The sequence below is a fragment of the Penaeus vannamei genome, chromosome 32 (assembly GCF_042767895.1).
Source record: "Penaeus vannamei isolate JL-2024 chromosome 32, ASM4276789v1, whole genome shotgun sequence".
In the NCBI taxonomy this organism is placed as follows: domain Eukaryota; kingdom Metazoa; phylum Arthropoda; class Malacostraca; order Decapoda; family Penaeidae; genus Penaeus; species Penaeus vannamei.
The window spans coordinates 7,999,258-8,014,257 of record NC_091580.1 but is presented as its reverse complement, the minus strand read 5'-3'; the positions used below and the strand labels follow the sequence as shown (position 1 = coordinate 8,014,257).

The 15,000-nt window shown below is 31.0% G+C and overlaps 1 protein-coding gene across 4 annotated transcripts in view; it reads left to right on the top strand.

The window, feature by feature from the left end:
• Window positions 1–14,337, top strand: part of LOC113800566 (sodium/hydrogen exchanger 9B2) — a 29,802-nt gene extending 15,465 nt beyond the window's left edge. For 3 of the 4 annotated variants that reach the window (XM_027351370.2, XM_027351376.2, XM_027351363.2), the window contains exons 10-15: window positions 419–597; window positions 1,986–2,069; window positions 3,371–3,454; window positions 3,621–3,785; window positions 4,068–4,151; window positions 8,186–14,337. In XM_027351370.2, coding sequence (XP_027207171.1) covers window positions 419–597; window positions 1,986–2,069; window positions 3,371–3,454; window positions 3,621–3,785; window positions 4,068–4,151; window positions 8,186–8,320 — 731 coding nt within the window. In that variant the 3' untranslated portion in view covers window positions 8,321–14,337. Of the gene's footprint in view, window positions 1–418; window positions 598–1,985; window positions 2,070–3,370; window positions 3,455–3,620; window positions 3,786–4,067; window positions 4,152–6,733; window positions 6,854–8,185 lie in introns of all 4 variants that reach the window. The other variant, XR_003474970.2, reaches the window with a different exon arrangement.
• The last annotated feature ends 663 nt before the right edge of the window (window positions 14,338–15,000 follow it).

The following is a 15,000-nucleotide window of genomic DNA, read 5'->3' as shown; positions in this document are numbered from 1 at the left end:
GAAAAGGAATATGAAAAAATTGTTTACTTCTTTGCTACTACTTAGTAAGATATTTTGTTAACTGAGATTTTCATCACTGGTAAAGGGTAATCAGATTCCATGATGTCTAAATTGTAGTAGGGTAAGCATCTCATCTTAAATAATGTGAGTTTTTTTTCATATTAGGTGAAGGTGTACTTAAAAAGTTGATAGTGTTTGAGGATATATTGAACATCATGTTGATAATTGTATGTTAAGTGACAAATTGGTGATAATTATTTGAATACCCACTGATATTATGCAGACATTGCATTATGCATGCCTTTGAAATAATGTATTGTGTGTTGATGACTTAGCAACCCATATTTTTATTGAAAATTTAGGGAACGGCATTCCATTTTGTTCCAGTGAATGCAACACATTACTATTTTTTTTCCAGGTTCAACAACATGGACAGTGTTGAAAGGGCCATTTGAAATATTCACAGGAATAGTATATGGCATTGTATTTGGTATTGTATGTTGGTATCTGCCATATAGAGAAAAGAAGAACAGGGCAATCTATAAATTGCTAATGCTCTTTGGTCTTGGTGGTCTTGCCATGTTTGGGAGTCACAAGGTATTTACAATTTCATGTCTGTTTAATTTATGATTATTTGTTCATAGGACTGATATGCAGTAATACATTAAATCCTTGCTTTTTTATCTGCTGACCATCATGTATTGCTGGCCGTGTAGTTAAATAAGAGTTTTACAATACAGTTGCTAATATGCAATATCTAGGTCTACAGATTAGCTAGAGCATGAAGTGAAATGCCTTTTTTATAAATGTATCATTTCAAGAGTATATATATTGGTATTGGTAATGCTGCATAAAGATACAACTCAGAATTATTAGCCTCTACCTGTTTAAAGTGCCTGCAAGGATACGTATGGCGTGGTTCAACTGGTCTTGTGTTCGTGCAGGTCTGGCTGTAAGCGCAGCTTTCTGGGCCGAATCACGTCACTTTGGTGTGAAATCTGGGGGCTGAGGGGAACCAGCAATAACACAACTGAGAGTATTCTCTTTCCTCGGGTATCTCTGGGCTTTCCAGGGTGCAACTAAAAGCTATTGTCTGTAATCATCAATATCTATGGAGTCAACAGAAGTTATGTTAGAGATTTTATTGAAAACATTTTAGAGTTAATTATCACAAATTTTGTTTTTCATTACCAAAAACAAATAAACAAGAAATGGAGAATTTGAAACTGTGGACCCAAACTCATGTCGACGACATGTCAGACTAGCGTTAATGATTTTGAATCAGTAAATCAGTTTCCACGTTTCTTTCTTAAACAAAATATATGCTATGAAAGATGAAACTACAGTGAAATGGAATAAGTCCTTGCACTCCATGTTGCTCAGATGAGAAGTACCAAGGGTGGTGTTATTCAAATGAGAGGCATGTGTGGTCTATTATGGGGGTGCTTTTTGCAATTTAAATACTGGATGAAGACAAAGCCAGTTGAATTGCACCTTAAGGCATCAGTGATGGATTTTGCTGGTATGGTCAACAGTCCTACTCATTAACTTTGGTGAAAATTTAAGATTTGGCATACATACCTGGTCTTCAATAAGGGCAACTTAAAGTGCTGTTTAGGAGGACTGCATCACAACATCAGAAAACTTGGTATTGCTTGCAGGAAACAGGTTAGGAATCTCCTTACAAAAGCAGGAAAAAACAATTTAGTTTGCTAACTGAGGGACTTTAAAGGATTACTGAGGAAAATTGTAAATATTTGCTTGTATTTCCCCATGCAAACCACATTGCGCTTTTGAGTTTATGATATTTGTTTCAAAATAACATTTGATACATAAATTCACATTAAATTTTTTTGAATCCTTTCTTGATAGAAAGCTCACTTTGTTAAAGTCAAACCAGAAAGGATTGATTAACATTTTCATATTTTTCAGGTACTTTTAGACCCACGTCAGTCATGTTTTATAAAATGAAATTGCTTTACTAGGTGGGACTGGAGAGCTCAGGAGCAATTGCTGTGTTGACAGTAGCCTTTGTTGCTGGTTTAGGGTGGCGTAAACCAGGAAATGAGGTTTGTTTACATTATGCAGTGTTGTTCTGTATCCTAGCTGCTAGAATAATTGAACTGAATGTCTGTTTGTCAGTCCTCACAGTCCGACATGAATATACTACAAGAAAACAGCTGTAAAAGATTTTGCATAAAGTGTCATCCCTGCTGCACACCCACTCCCCTTGTTTTGTTTTTTGTATTTCATGATGTGATTGTGAAAAACTTAAAAAAAAAAAGTTTTATTTATTCTATATCTTTGGCAAACAAAAGGTCTCTTGTTGTAAGTGTAGATTTTATCTCTCATTTATTTATTTATTTATGTTGTTGATTGTTCTTTCCATTGATATACATAGGATAATTGAAGATGTTTAAGGGACCAGATACTTGATACTTTTTTGACATTTAGCCTTTTGTTGTATTAAGTAAATTTCACACTTGTTCGACTTGTTTGTTCTGCTTATTTGACTTTCCTTGCTGTTTTAGAATAGAGCCAGAAATTTTCCTGAGTATAATGAATACTGAAAAATGTATTCATACTGAAAAGAAGTTATTCAGAATATTGTAATTATTTGTGCATGGTATGTACACATATACCTGATTAATCATTTTATTGCAAAATATATCAGTGAAAGTGCACAACTAGGCATTATATATTTTGCAAGCCATTGGTTCACCATTCTGTACCTTACTGAAAAATGCAGAATCATCTTGATCTACAAATTCATTATAGTGACATATTGTCAGTATGCAGAAGTATGTAGTCAGCTAATGTCTTCTCTTTTTAGCACATTGTATAAATTAGTTAAACAGTGTGAGTGATATATATCTTTTTATATTTAATATTGGTGTAGTATTTTTCAAAACAATTACAGACTACTGACTTGTAGATGAAGGTGTTTTTTCCAGTCCCTGATATTAGAATACATGTGGATTTGGCAGATTAATACACTTATGGAAAAGTTTTTTGCCTATAGAATATACTTAATTTGTACTCTTCTTAGGAAATACAATTGAAAATACCTGCCCTCCCCAAATAGGTAATTAAGATTCTTTATAAAAAGAAATAATGCTGCTGCTATTTTTAGCTGGAATAAACAAGGAATTGTATTTATTAGAAAGGTAAAAGGGAGCATTAATTCCTTGAGTAAATAAACTGTGTTAACTTGTTTGAATACTATTGATAACTGGGCTTTGCTACAAGAGTAATATCATTGTTAAAGATTACGCAGCTTCTTCTTAAAGCTTTTATAGATATTGAAAGAATAGAGTATAGAGAAAAAAGTTAAGATTTGGATATGATCTTTATTTATTATTTTTTTCAGGATGCTGCTGTTGGCAAATATTATCGCTTCTTATGGGAGATCTTCCAGCCAATGCTTTTTTGCTTGATTGGCGCAGAGATTGATGTAAGGCTTTTGATGATGCAGACAGTTGTAAATTGAAATATATCAACTTGTTTTTTTTTAGTTCATACAGCGTGGAAAAATGAAATAAAAAATCTCTCATTGAATATGACTCTGGCTTAGACATCTAAATATCACATGTTTTACTTTCCTTTTCCCTAAACTTCAGGTCATGGCCATAGAGCCAAGCACCGTAGGATGGGGTTTACTTGCACTGATAGTCGGACTAACTCTAAGAGTTGCTACCTCATTCGTTGTTGTGATGGGTGCCTCGTTTACTGTGTGGGAGAGATTATTTATTGCTATTGCTTGGCTTCCAAAGGCCACTGTGCAGGTAAGAGTCGAACATTTGTAGGCAAAGAATGTTCTTGATAATAGAAGATAATCTTCCCCAAACTTACCGTAAATATCATAATCTATAAAAAAAAAAATCTTGTAGTCATAACAAATATATATAGATGATTCATATTCAAGCGTACATACACACATGAACATATATTTATATAATTTTCATCCAGTTAGCTTTCTAAAAAAAAACATGTGATCACATAAGGGCAGAAAGAATTTTACTTGGACTTGTCTGCCTCAGTTTGTACGTAATCCTTTACCATTTCAGGCTGCCATTGGGTCTTTAGCCTTAGATTACGTCCAGGGGTCTGATAGTGAACCTGACTCAGAGGATATTCAGCGTGGGGTGAAGGTTTGTGTTTACTCATTTCTGTGTTTGCTGTGAGGGTGGCAAGTACCCTTTATGCATGTGGTCTTTACTGTTGTTTTATTTGTCCTACTTGGAGCATTAAATTGTGTATTATTTAAATGTTTTGAATTCTGTACAGTAGATATATTTATTGCAGTTGCTTTTGAATAAATTCATATTGTATAGCATAATATAATTTTGTGTGTTTGAAAAGATTGTAGAGGTAGCATAGGATTCTAAGTATTCTGTTTTTATGGGACATTTATTTTTCTTTATTTCATTCCTTCTTTTTTATTTTTCTTTCAGTGAGCCTTTATATTGTGTTTTTAAACTGATATAACAGCTACATTTCAATAACACTGCGAGTACATTTAATTTTTGTAAAATATACAAGGTAGATAAAAGAGAGTGAGTGAGTGAGTGAGTGAGTGAGTGAGTGAGTGAGTGAGTGAGTGAGTGAGTGAGTGAGTGAGTGAGTGAGTGAGTGAGTGAGTGAGTGAGTGAGTGAGTGAGTGAGTGAGTGAGTGAGTGAGTGAGTGAGTGAGTGAGTGAGTGAGTGAGTAAGTGAGTGAGTGAGTGAGTGAGTGAGTGAGTGAGTGAGTGAGTGAGTCTCATGTTATTCTATTAATATTAATGATATGATAAAGTAGTTCTTTCTTATCAGCCTTATTTGGTGAAAATTAGCAGATGCATTAGTCAGTAAAAATAACTAGATTTAGAACTCAATGTTAAGTTTAATAATGAACCTGGCACTAAATTGTGGAATTTCAGGCACAGAGGGGGCATTGGAGTCTTATCGTTAACTGATATGGAAAATATTCTTCTCAATAAAGTTGTTAATATAGAATATGAAAGATACAAAAAAGGAATATGATAATCATGAGATGAAAAAAATATAGGTGAAATATGTAAAATAGAAGATGAAAATAATGTGTAATGATAATGAGTCACAAATATCCTCCAGTGACAAGTGCAGTTTCTCTGTTATATAATTTTGCATTTAAAAACTTGTGAACAGTGTAATCAGTTCCCTTCATTTTTCTTAGTCCATTTAGTCTATAAACTTTCCTCCAGTTTGGTATTTCTTCAGGTAATTAAGTATTTTCATAACTATGCTACTGCTCAAAGTGTTTTCATGCCAACACTATACATCCAGATGAGAATTTTATCACAAACCTATCTCAGAAGATTGATTTCATGCATCATGCACGGGCAGTGTTTCCCTTTCCAGAATTGGTGATTGAAGATGTTGATTTTTTTAGGTGTGGTAAGGATATGGGATTGATTTGATGCATGGGATGGAATGACAGATGCAAGTAAGCTTTGGTGAAAGTTGAAACACATTATTTTTTTTCCTAGTTGTACTTCAGTCTTTAAGTTATTATTATTTTTTTACTAATTGATTAAGGTTGTGGGAAGCTTGGATGAAGGTGTTATATACTAATGTCCAAAAATAAGTTATTTTGTGCAAATCATAGGTATCAGAAGCTTAGTCAAATAGTTTCTTAGTGGTGGATCTTTTCTTAAGAGATAAGTGGGTTTTTGTATTGGTTTGGATGACTCTGCTGATGAATGTGGCACAATTAAGCAGTGATGTAGCATCAACCTGTCAGTCTGAAAGAAAAAAGAAAAATGCCTTCAAGATTTGAATGTGTTATGAAAACTTTTATGCTGGGAAGAAACCTGAAATGCTTTTAGACACTAGGGATTGTTCAAGATTTTTTTTTTGTACAGCAAAACTGTAAAGAAGAGATCTTCATATATTTTTATGATTTTGTTAGAAGTGAGGTATCCTGTAGTATATTTCATTGTTAGTGAGGAAGAGAAATGATTTTGGAGTGAAGTGGTATCAAGTAATGTTAGAATTTACTAAGTAAATAGAAAGAACATGAAATAATGTAAATGATAACAGATGATGATGTGACAGTTATTAGGTGAGGATACTGTATAGTTTCCTTACATTTAGAATATGTATTTGTTAAGAAATTTGTAAAGGAATTCTTACTTATGTTTAGAGTAAAATAATTACATTAGTTTTTATTAAGGAGTAAAAATGTTTGATTTTTGACATCCTATGAAGTGATATGATTGTGTTCTGCTTAGTAATATCAGTAAATATTGTTATTTTGGGCATATGTAATAGAAACTGCAAATTGAAAATTATTCAGTATATTTGCATGTTTTATTTTTTAAGATAATGCATGCTGTATAATTAAAAATATTTTTTATTACTAATACATTAATTTCACTTCAGTTTTGATTTACACATTTGATTTACACTGGAATTTTAATGGCGAAGGAATTCGTACATAATCACGTAGAACCTTTAGAGTTGATATTGCATGCATGTTTATATGCCTTGTTTTTAATTAATGATGTAATTATTTGGTTTTCTTTAATATTTTGGTTTTGTGTTGTAGAAATAACTAGATCTATTTCTGTTACAGAAAAAATCAAAGATTACAGTATCTCTTTATGAACAGTCTGTGTTCTGTTTTTCCCTTTTAATTCAGTAGTATTCATATCATATTTTTATTCATATTGCTTCTGTAACAGAAACACCTGTTGAAATGTTTGTGTTGCAGGGTTTCATGTGGAGCTATTTATGTTGCTGAGAGGCTTCCAGAACTGCTTGGGTTGCCAGAAATACTTGTTGAAAACAGATATTTGTTGCAGAGATGATCACTTCTGTTTGGTTTGTAGAGGTACTTGTAGAACCACATTTTGTAGAAGTATTTGATTTGAAAGGTTGTAGGGACACTTGCATGGTAGTACTTTGCTTGCTCTCGAATGTTATCAGAAAACACTTTACCAAGGTGATGAAAATAATTCTTAAACACAGTAATGTACAAAATAAACCAAAATATAGTTATTGGTTTCTTGCTTTCATTAAGTAGTAAACTTTTTTTATGTTTGTCTATTTAGATTTAAGGGATCAGTGAGGTACTTTTAAGTGATTTCATGAAAGAAGTTTTCATGAAATTTCATATGTTATACTCTTTTAGTTGATGTGTTAATTTATCTTGTTTTTTCTCTTTTTTTCAGGTTTGTTTATTCACATTATCTGTGTTTGTATTTTAATGGATGGGTAGTCTGAATTCACATACATATTGGGAGACATACATTTTAGTTTTCCTGTAATATGACTTAAGAAACTTGTGTTTGAAATGCCTTGACATTGTGCCAAAGCTTATTTGGACATTATTTGGTAACAGTTAGATAAAGCATTTATAGGAGCAGAAAGTGGAAAATACGTTGATATATTTTTCACATTTTAATGACTGCCAGTTTTCTGTTGTGATGCTTAATATGAATAACACCTGTGATCTGGCCTTTTGACAAGGATAATACATTTTTTAGAAACTTTTTTACAATCTTTCAAATCTACTGTTGATAGATGGATTTTAACAATGTCTGTGATAAAACCATATTATTTAAAAAACAATGAAGGGGTAAATATACTTTGTAGGTAAACACATTTAAAAGTGGGGGGGAGGTAATGAAATTGTAGTAGCCTTTGAAATATATGTTATCAAGTTACGTTCTTCCTTTATGGACATGTATATCTTATATTCAATTGATTTTCTGTTTCATCTGTCAAATTATGGATACTTTTTATTTTTGTTATTTATTGTGAATGGTGATAAAAAGTGAGACATATTGGCAGTATTTTAGAAGTTTGACTTAAGAGTTTAAAACTAAAATAGGTATTTTGATTTGTTGTTCAGTATGCTACTATTATATTTGCCCAATATAAAGGTATTGATATAAGTTATGTAATCAGACCAGGTTGGTAATGGATAATTGCATGCCCTTAATCCTGAAAGTTGCCCAGAGAATATAGAAATATACTTTAGATGGTAAGATTTCATTTAATGGGGAGTTCTGAATGATTAAGCATTCCTGGTCATTGACATTTTTCAGTGATGAGATTTTTTCTTTACTTTTAATATTATTGTCTTTTCTTACATTTGCACAGCCATGTGGAACATTTTTCATAGTGATATCTTAACTTGTGATTCATACTTCCCTTGCAGGTTGTTACTATTGCAGTAATGGTGATTTTGGTGACTGCTCCTCTAGGGGCAGCTGCAATCAAACTGACGGGGCCCAAGTTCCTTGCTAGAAAACCCTCTTCCAACTCGCAGCAAGACTCAGAAACTACAGTTTAGACCGATTGTTATCCCTTTTTCAGATATATCTTCCTGTTGTTTTTTGTAGGGTTTGAACTCTATTCTGCTTTCAAGAACATGCAAACTACTAGAAATAGTTAAAGAGGTTTCTTATATTTATAGAGAATGTCAATTTGAAGTATTTTTATGATGTTTTACATATTACTTCACATGTATATTGGAATTCGATAGGAAGATTTAATACAGCAGCTTTTAAGCTACACCCAATTTATTATTTTTTTCTTATTTAGTTGACCAGTTGCAGCAGTTCATTATTACTGAGACCAATATTTTTGTGATATTATTTTTAATTTAAAATTGCAAGCTTTTAGGACAAAAAGCACTTCATTAGCCGTGTGCATTAAAAAATAAGTAAACAAAAAATTCATGGGGTCATGTGTGCATCATCCCAGCACATAATTCTTATCAGCCAAGGTCATAAAGTCAAACATGAAAAGTATTTGTGTCACACTTATATTCCAGCCTTTAAAGGAGAACATCAAGGACTGGTGATTCTTAAAGAACTCTCTTGGTTTTGTAAACACTAGTTTCTTAATCTGTTCCCTTCTCAGAGTCAGCAGTCCCTCAAACCTGCTTAAGTTTAGGCACCAAGGGAACTCATTCATATTTGGCTGGATCACAGTTAATTTTTTTGTCCAGTTTGTGAAATAAAGTGGCGGTGTCTATTAAAATTGTGATGATAATAGTGCACTTGAAAATCATGTGGATTGTGTTGCATGAGTTTAGTTATTTTCTCTGTTTTTGTGCTCTTGTCTAAATGAAAATTTATATTTTTATGTATTTTATTATTATTATTATTTTTTTATGTATAGCTTAAATAGCAAGGATCATGTTTTTTTTTTTTTCTTTCTTTCTTTTTTGAGGGGGGTGTTAAAGAAACAGTTCTAAGTGCCACTCGATATATGATACATTCCAAAGCTGTGTTTTTCATTTCCATAAACAAACCTGTGGGATGTAAGGAATGACAAAGAAGATTAGAAAATATTTAGACATTGGGATAATTTACGGAGATGTGCAGACTGCTGAACGAAAGTGATCTGAATACTTTGACTTTATATACAAATTTATGTAGAATTGTTACATAATATTTTAATGATTTTATTCTCATTATGTTTCTCTGATTTCTTGTTTTAATCAAGTACAGTTATTACCTGCAATAATATGTACTTTTAGAAAATATAAAATTTGGAGGGTGTGTTCACAAGGAATTTTACAATTAACACGTATGACAGATTCTTTACCCGAGTGCTTAAAGAGATGAAGTTTTGAATAATGAAATGGTTTGGTTTGCGTATAGGTAGTTGGGATTGGTTATGCTGAATTTATTTCTTGTGATAGAAAAGTAAATTGACATTGCATAGGGATAAATGTCAGAGTATGACCTAGTCACAAATTGATATTTCACAAAATATATGATTGTGTGCGTGTGTGTGTGCGTGTGTGTATGCGTGTGCGTGTGTGTGTGCATGTGCATGTACATGTGAGTATGCGTGTGCGTGTGTGTGTGCGCGTGCGTGTGCGTGTGCGTGTGTATGTGTGTGTGTGTTTTTTAGTATATATACATATATCTATATCTATATCTATATATATGTATATATATATTTGTAATATATGTATATATGTATTTGTATATGTACATGTATATTGTACATATATTTATATATATTTATATATATGTATATATATGTATATGTATGTAAATATGTATATATGTAAATATGTATATATGTATATATGTATATGTGTATACATGTATATGTGTATACATGTATGTGTATATATGTGTATGTGTGTGTATATGTATATGTATATGTATATGTATATGTATATGTATATGTATATGTATATGTATATGTATATGTATATGTATATGTATATATATATATATATATATATATATATATATATATATATATATATATATATATATATATATATATATATATATATGTATATGTATATGTATATGTATATGTATATGTATATATATAAGTATATGTATATATATAAGTATAAGTATATGTATATGTATATGTATATATATGCATATGTGTATGTATACGTATATGTATATGTATATATGTATATACAAATTCTATCATTTGGCTGTTATATTCAGATAACTTAAGTACATACTGATATGAGATTATTATTTTTTTATAGTAATAAATGCATTTTATATGTTAATTTGTATACATAGACAATCATTTGAGTTCCTGTTTATCATGACACTATTATTTGTGTTCCTGTTTATCATGACACTATTATTTGTGTTCCTGTAAATTACAGTATAGGTATTTATGTGAAACTTTCAGTAGTGCACCTGACTTTGTTTAGTTGTGTAAATTTCGACTTTGGTCTCTATCTGAGGCTGAATTATTCCAGAAAGAGACTATTCTCGAGTTGTCCTATTTTATGTTTCTGACTGCAGTTTCCATCCCAGATTACATGGCTTGAAAGATATATTTGCGTAGTTTCTTCGCTGAGCCATGACTTTGCAAATTATAAACACTTTGTAAGGATAGTGAGAAAGTGAGTGCATTTTTATGTGATAGGATTAAGGCAGGCATAATGAAGTGTAATGATTTTTGTAATGGTAATCTTTACTTTAGAGTTTTATGTAATATTTCTTTGTGATATGTTGATAAGGCTAAATACTTAAGCATCGGTGCTTTTATGCTCTGTATTTATTATTATTACAGTACGCAAAGTGTTTATTGCAGGTCAGTAAGATATGAACAGCATTTAGATGAAGGATCTTTAAGGAAGAAAGAAAAAGTATCACATATTTATCAGATATTCTGAGCTTTACTGTGTTTGCATATTTTGGGGTATGTGCAATATCTCTGATAGGTGTGCCTAAGGGATTGATACTCCATTAGTTTTTTTTTTCTTTCTTTTTGCTTGTATGTATGTGTTTCGTGGTTCAGTATTAGCATACTCAAAGAGTTGAAGGCATAATGAACTATTTTGATTATGCATTTCTTCAGCACCTCTTTCATGTTTATTAGGTAATAGTAATGAATAAAGCATTTTTGTTTACCTCCCATTCATACATTAGTTAAATAGATATATTGTTATTATTTGTAAAACAACAGTATTTTTAGAAGGCCAGGTTTTAGATTTGACAAAAATGAGTTATTAAACGAATACATGGAATAGAGTATGAGTAATTGTTGGAGAATTTGTAACACAGAAATCTACAAGTTGTTGGGTAATGTGCAGGGTATTTCTGAGTCCCTTTAATCTTTGTTTTAGCAACACCTTAAGGGGGCCGTCACGCTCGAGGACGAAATAAGGCATTTATGATCGGATTTTCTTGATTTTGTAATAAGATGTATATACATATATGGTGATAAACACCACCAAGTTTCATATACTTTGAATAATAGACAATGAAGTTATTTTTAAAAAACAAGTTTTTGAAAAATCACAAAATTTGATATTCGCACTTTATCCATTAACCAAAATTTTTGAAAAATACCACATATACTCTATAGCAATACCTAAAATCTATATTTGAAGGATTTTCAATTTCCTTTTAGTTTAATGGGAATTTATTTTTTTTCTAAATGCTCAGTCTTAAGAACTTATGATGTAATATATGGGCTTCTATTATCGTCTTCTATTTTCCTGAAATGTGAAAAATCCAAATTTATTCAGCTTTCAAGTGACCCAAACCCCATTAGAATCATCAAAGTAGTTATTTATTTTATTATTTTTTAGAATTCTTATCTCTGCATCAATCTTGCTGCATTCTATGGCATTCACATGGTATTCTGAAGTGCAGCTGGTACCTGGCCCCCCTCTTTTGCAAGGTACTAATGGCAATAACTGTACATGATTGTAGAAGTACCGCATGTCACCACATGCTTTGCAGTGCCTAACCTGACCATGTGAGGTATTTAAATGTATAAACAACTGCTGCAGCTGTGAGTAAGAATTATTTCTTATCATATTATGTTTATTAAATACTAAAATAACATCTACCATTAGTTGTGTCCCTTTACTGTGTAAGGAGGACATACTGTGTAATGATGGTCAGATATTTAGTCATAACTTCTTTATTATAAAGTATTTAGCAGAAATATTACTACTAGATTACACAAGATTTTTAAAAAAATTTCGAGTATTTTTAAAAACATTCGTCAAAAATCTACAGTGACGGCCTCCTTAAAGTTACTTTTGAAGTACTTAATGACACATATCAGACTCAGTTAGAAGTGAAAAAAATCCAAAACAAAATAAATGACACTGGGAGAATATTGCTTTCATGCGATACTGGTACAGATATCTGTTATTAAATAAAGGTAAGTTTTGACCCTTAAGAGCTGCCAATACACACTCCACATTGTCTTCCATCGAATAGTAGTAACTCCTTGTGCTCTATTACTTAATGTACTAACAAGTAACTCACTCTTTGCCAACTACTTTCTGTGAGAATTTTTTCTCATAGTATGTTGTAAGGTATTAAATAGAGCTTATTTAAAATCATCAGTCTTTTACTAATTTTTTAATATGCTTCAGCTTTTTAGTGATAGTGAATTTGTCATGAAACATCTAACAATCCTGTTGTTGTTGTTATGATGATAGATGATGACGTGACATCAGGCTCTCTGAAATAAGTGGTGGCTTTTAGATTTTGAATCCATTCTTGCATTACTTCACATATACAGAGGTCAAGTAGAAATTTGGAGTTGTTAAAGGTTATAAGAAATTTAATTGTAAGTTCAGAATTTAGGGTTGTTATTCATGGAATGAATTCAAGTAAGTTTCGTCATAGTACACTCTCTGCTTATTAAAAAAAGACTCTGGCAGCATAGCAGGTAATGTGTAATTTAAATTATCTTGATGAACTCAGTTGGTTCTCTAGGTATGAATACTTTTAACAATGTTATACAATTAAGTAGCAATATGCAGTAGAAACAAAGGTAATATTTTCCCAGGACATTAGATTATGCAAGTACAGAACTTTTCTTCTTTGTTTGAGATTTTATATGTATGTGATAAGAATTCTTATTGTATGACACCTTATATTTCCAGTTTATCAGTTCCATTTCTGTTTTTTTTTTTTTTTTTTTTTCTGTATCTTATTTTCCTTTTTCGCTTTCTTCATCTTCTTATATGTCTTTTAACTCATGGTGGTATTAGGAATTGATGACAGAGGGAAAAACAGGCTTTTGTTTGGTACATTTATATCAAACCAGAATGAAAACAAATTGAAATTCAATTTTATATCTAATAGAAAGAAAATGAAGGACTATTCTGTCACAAATCAAGCTCTTCTCACATTTCCATATATTGTTACTAGCGGTGATTTTAGAGTATCACAAATTTTATTGTTATGGAATGAAAAGTTGTAGAAAATGCAATTTATGAGGAGGAATGATATTTATGTTCTTTAGATAACACTAACCTACACTTCCTTTTCTATATTATTTTGAGAGTTTCATGTTTGTAAGAAATTATTAAGTAACAAAAGTTACAGATTGCTGATGCAATTAGTCCAGTCTAATCAAGATTACTCCCTCCACATTCAAACTGTTTATTTTGTTAAGCAAAAAATCAAATACAAGATACTTAATTAAGGACAGGAATTTGTAATAGTCATGAGTAATCCTAATTCTTGCATGTAAGTCCCCAAACATCAGATTTCTTATGTATTTTGTGAACATTTACTGCAGCCGTTCTACAATTGAATCACTGAATCTGAAATATAAAGTGATTTGAAGTTTGTAATGGCCAGCAGTGTCCTGTCAGCAAATTTACATTATAAAAAAATTGTTTGATGAATTGCACTTTGCTTTTATACATTCATTATATTTCATGATTGTTAATGAATTGTGCTTCAGAGGATGTAAATTATGTGTAGATCATAAGACTACTCTGCCATTTTGGAAGACAAAGTTAGATTACTTGTTATTTTATGTACTGAGTAAAAATTAAAGTATAAGTTATGTATATTTTTTTTCAAATAATAATACCTGTGCTTCTTTTGTATTTGTATTATTGTAATTATCATTTCTGGCTTGCTTTTCCTTTTTCAAGTGTTATCTTCCAGGTACTGGTAAGAATAATATGCGTGTCAAAAGCTATACTGGTATATCATAAAGTCCAAATCTGAATTGGTGATGTATTTTTGTAACTGTCCCCTGCATTGTCCCCACTTTCTCAATGCCCAGTTGACTTTTGGAAACCTATATCAAGAAAGAATGATGCACCTAAGCCTGTAAAATTAATATTGAGACCAGCTTTTTGTCCACAATAATACTCATATAGTGTATTTTAATTTAAATCAAACATGAAAAGTGTAAGTGATAAGTGGCAAAACTCGAGCTACTCATTGAATCATACATTGGTCACCATGGTTTTGTCCTCGGTGAGCTCGTCCTCCTTGTTGTCAGAGTTGGAAAAAAGGCCGGATACCCCCTTAGCCTGCTTTTTGGGCACCTCATTTCATATTCATATATATATATATATATATATATATATATATATATATATATATTTCATATTCATATATATACATATATATATTTCATATTCATATATATATATATATATATATATATATATTTCATATTCATTATATATATATATATATATATATATTATATATATATATATATATATATATATATATATATATATATATATAT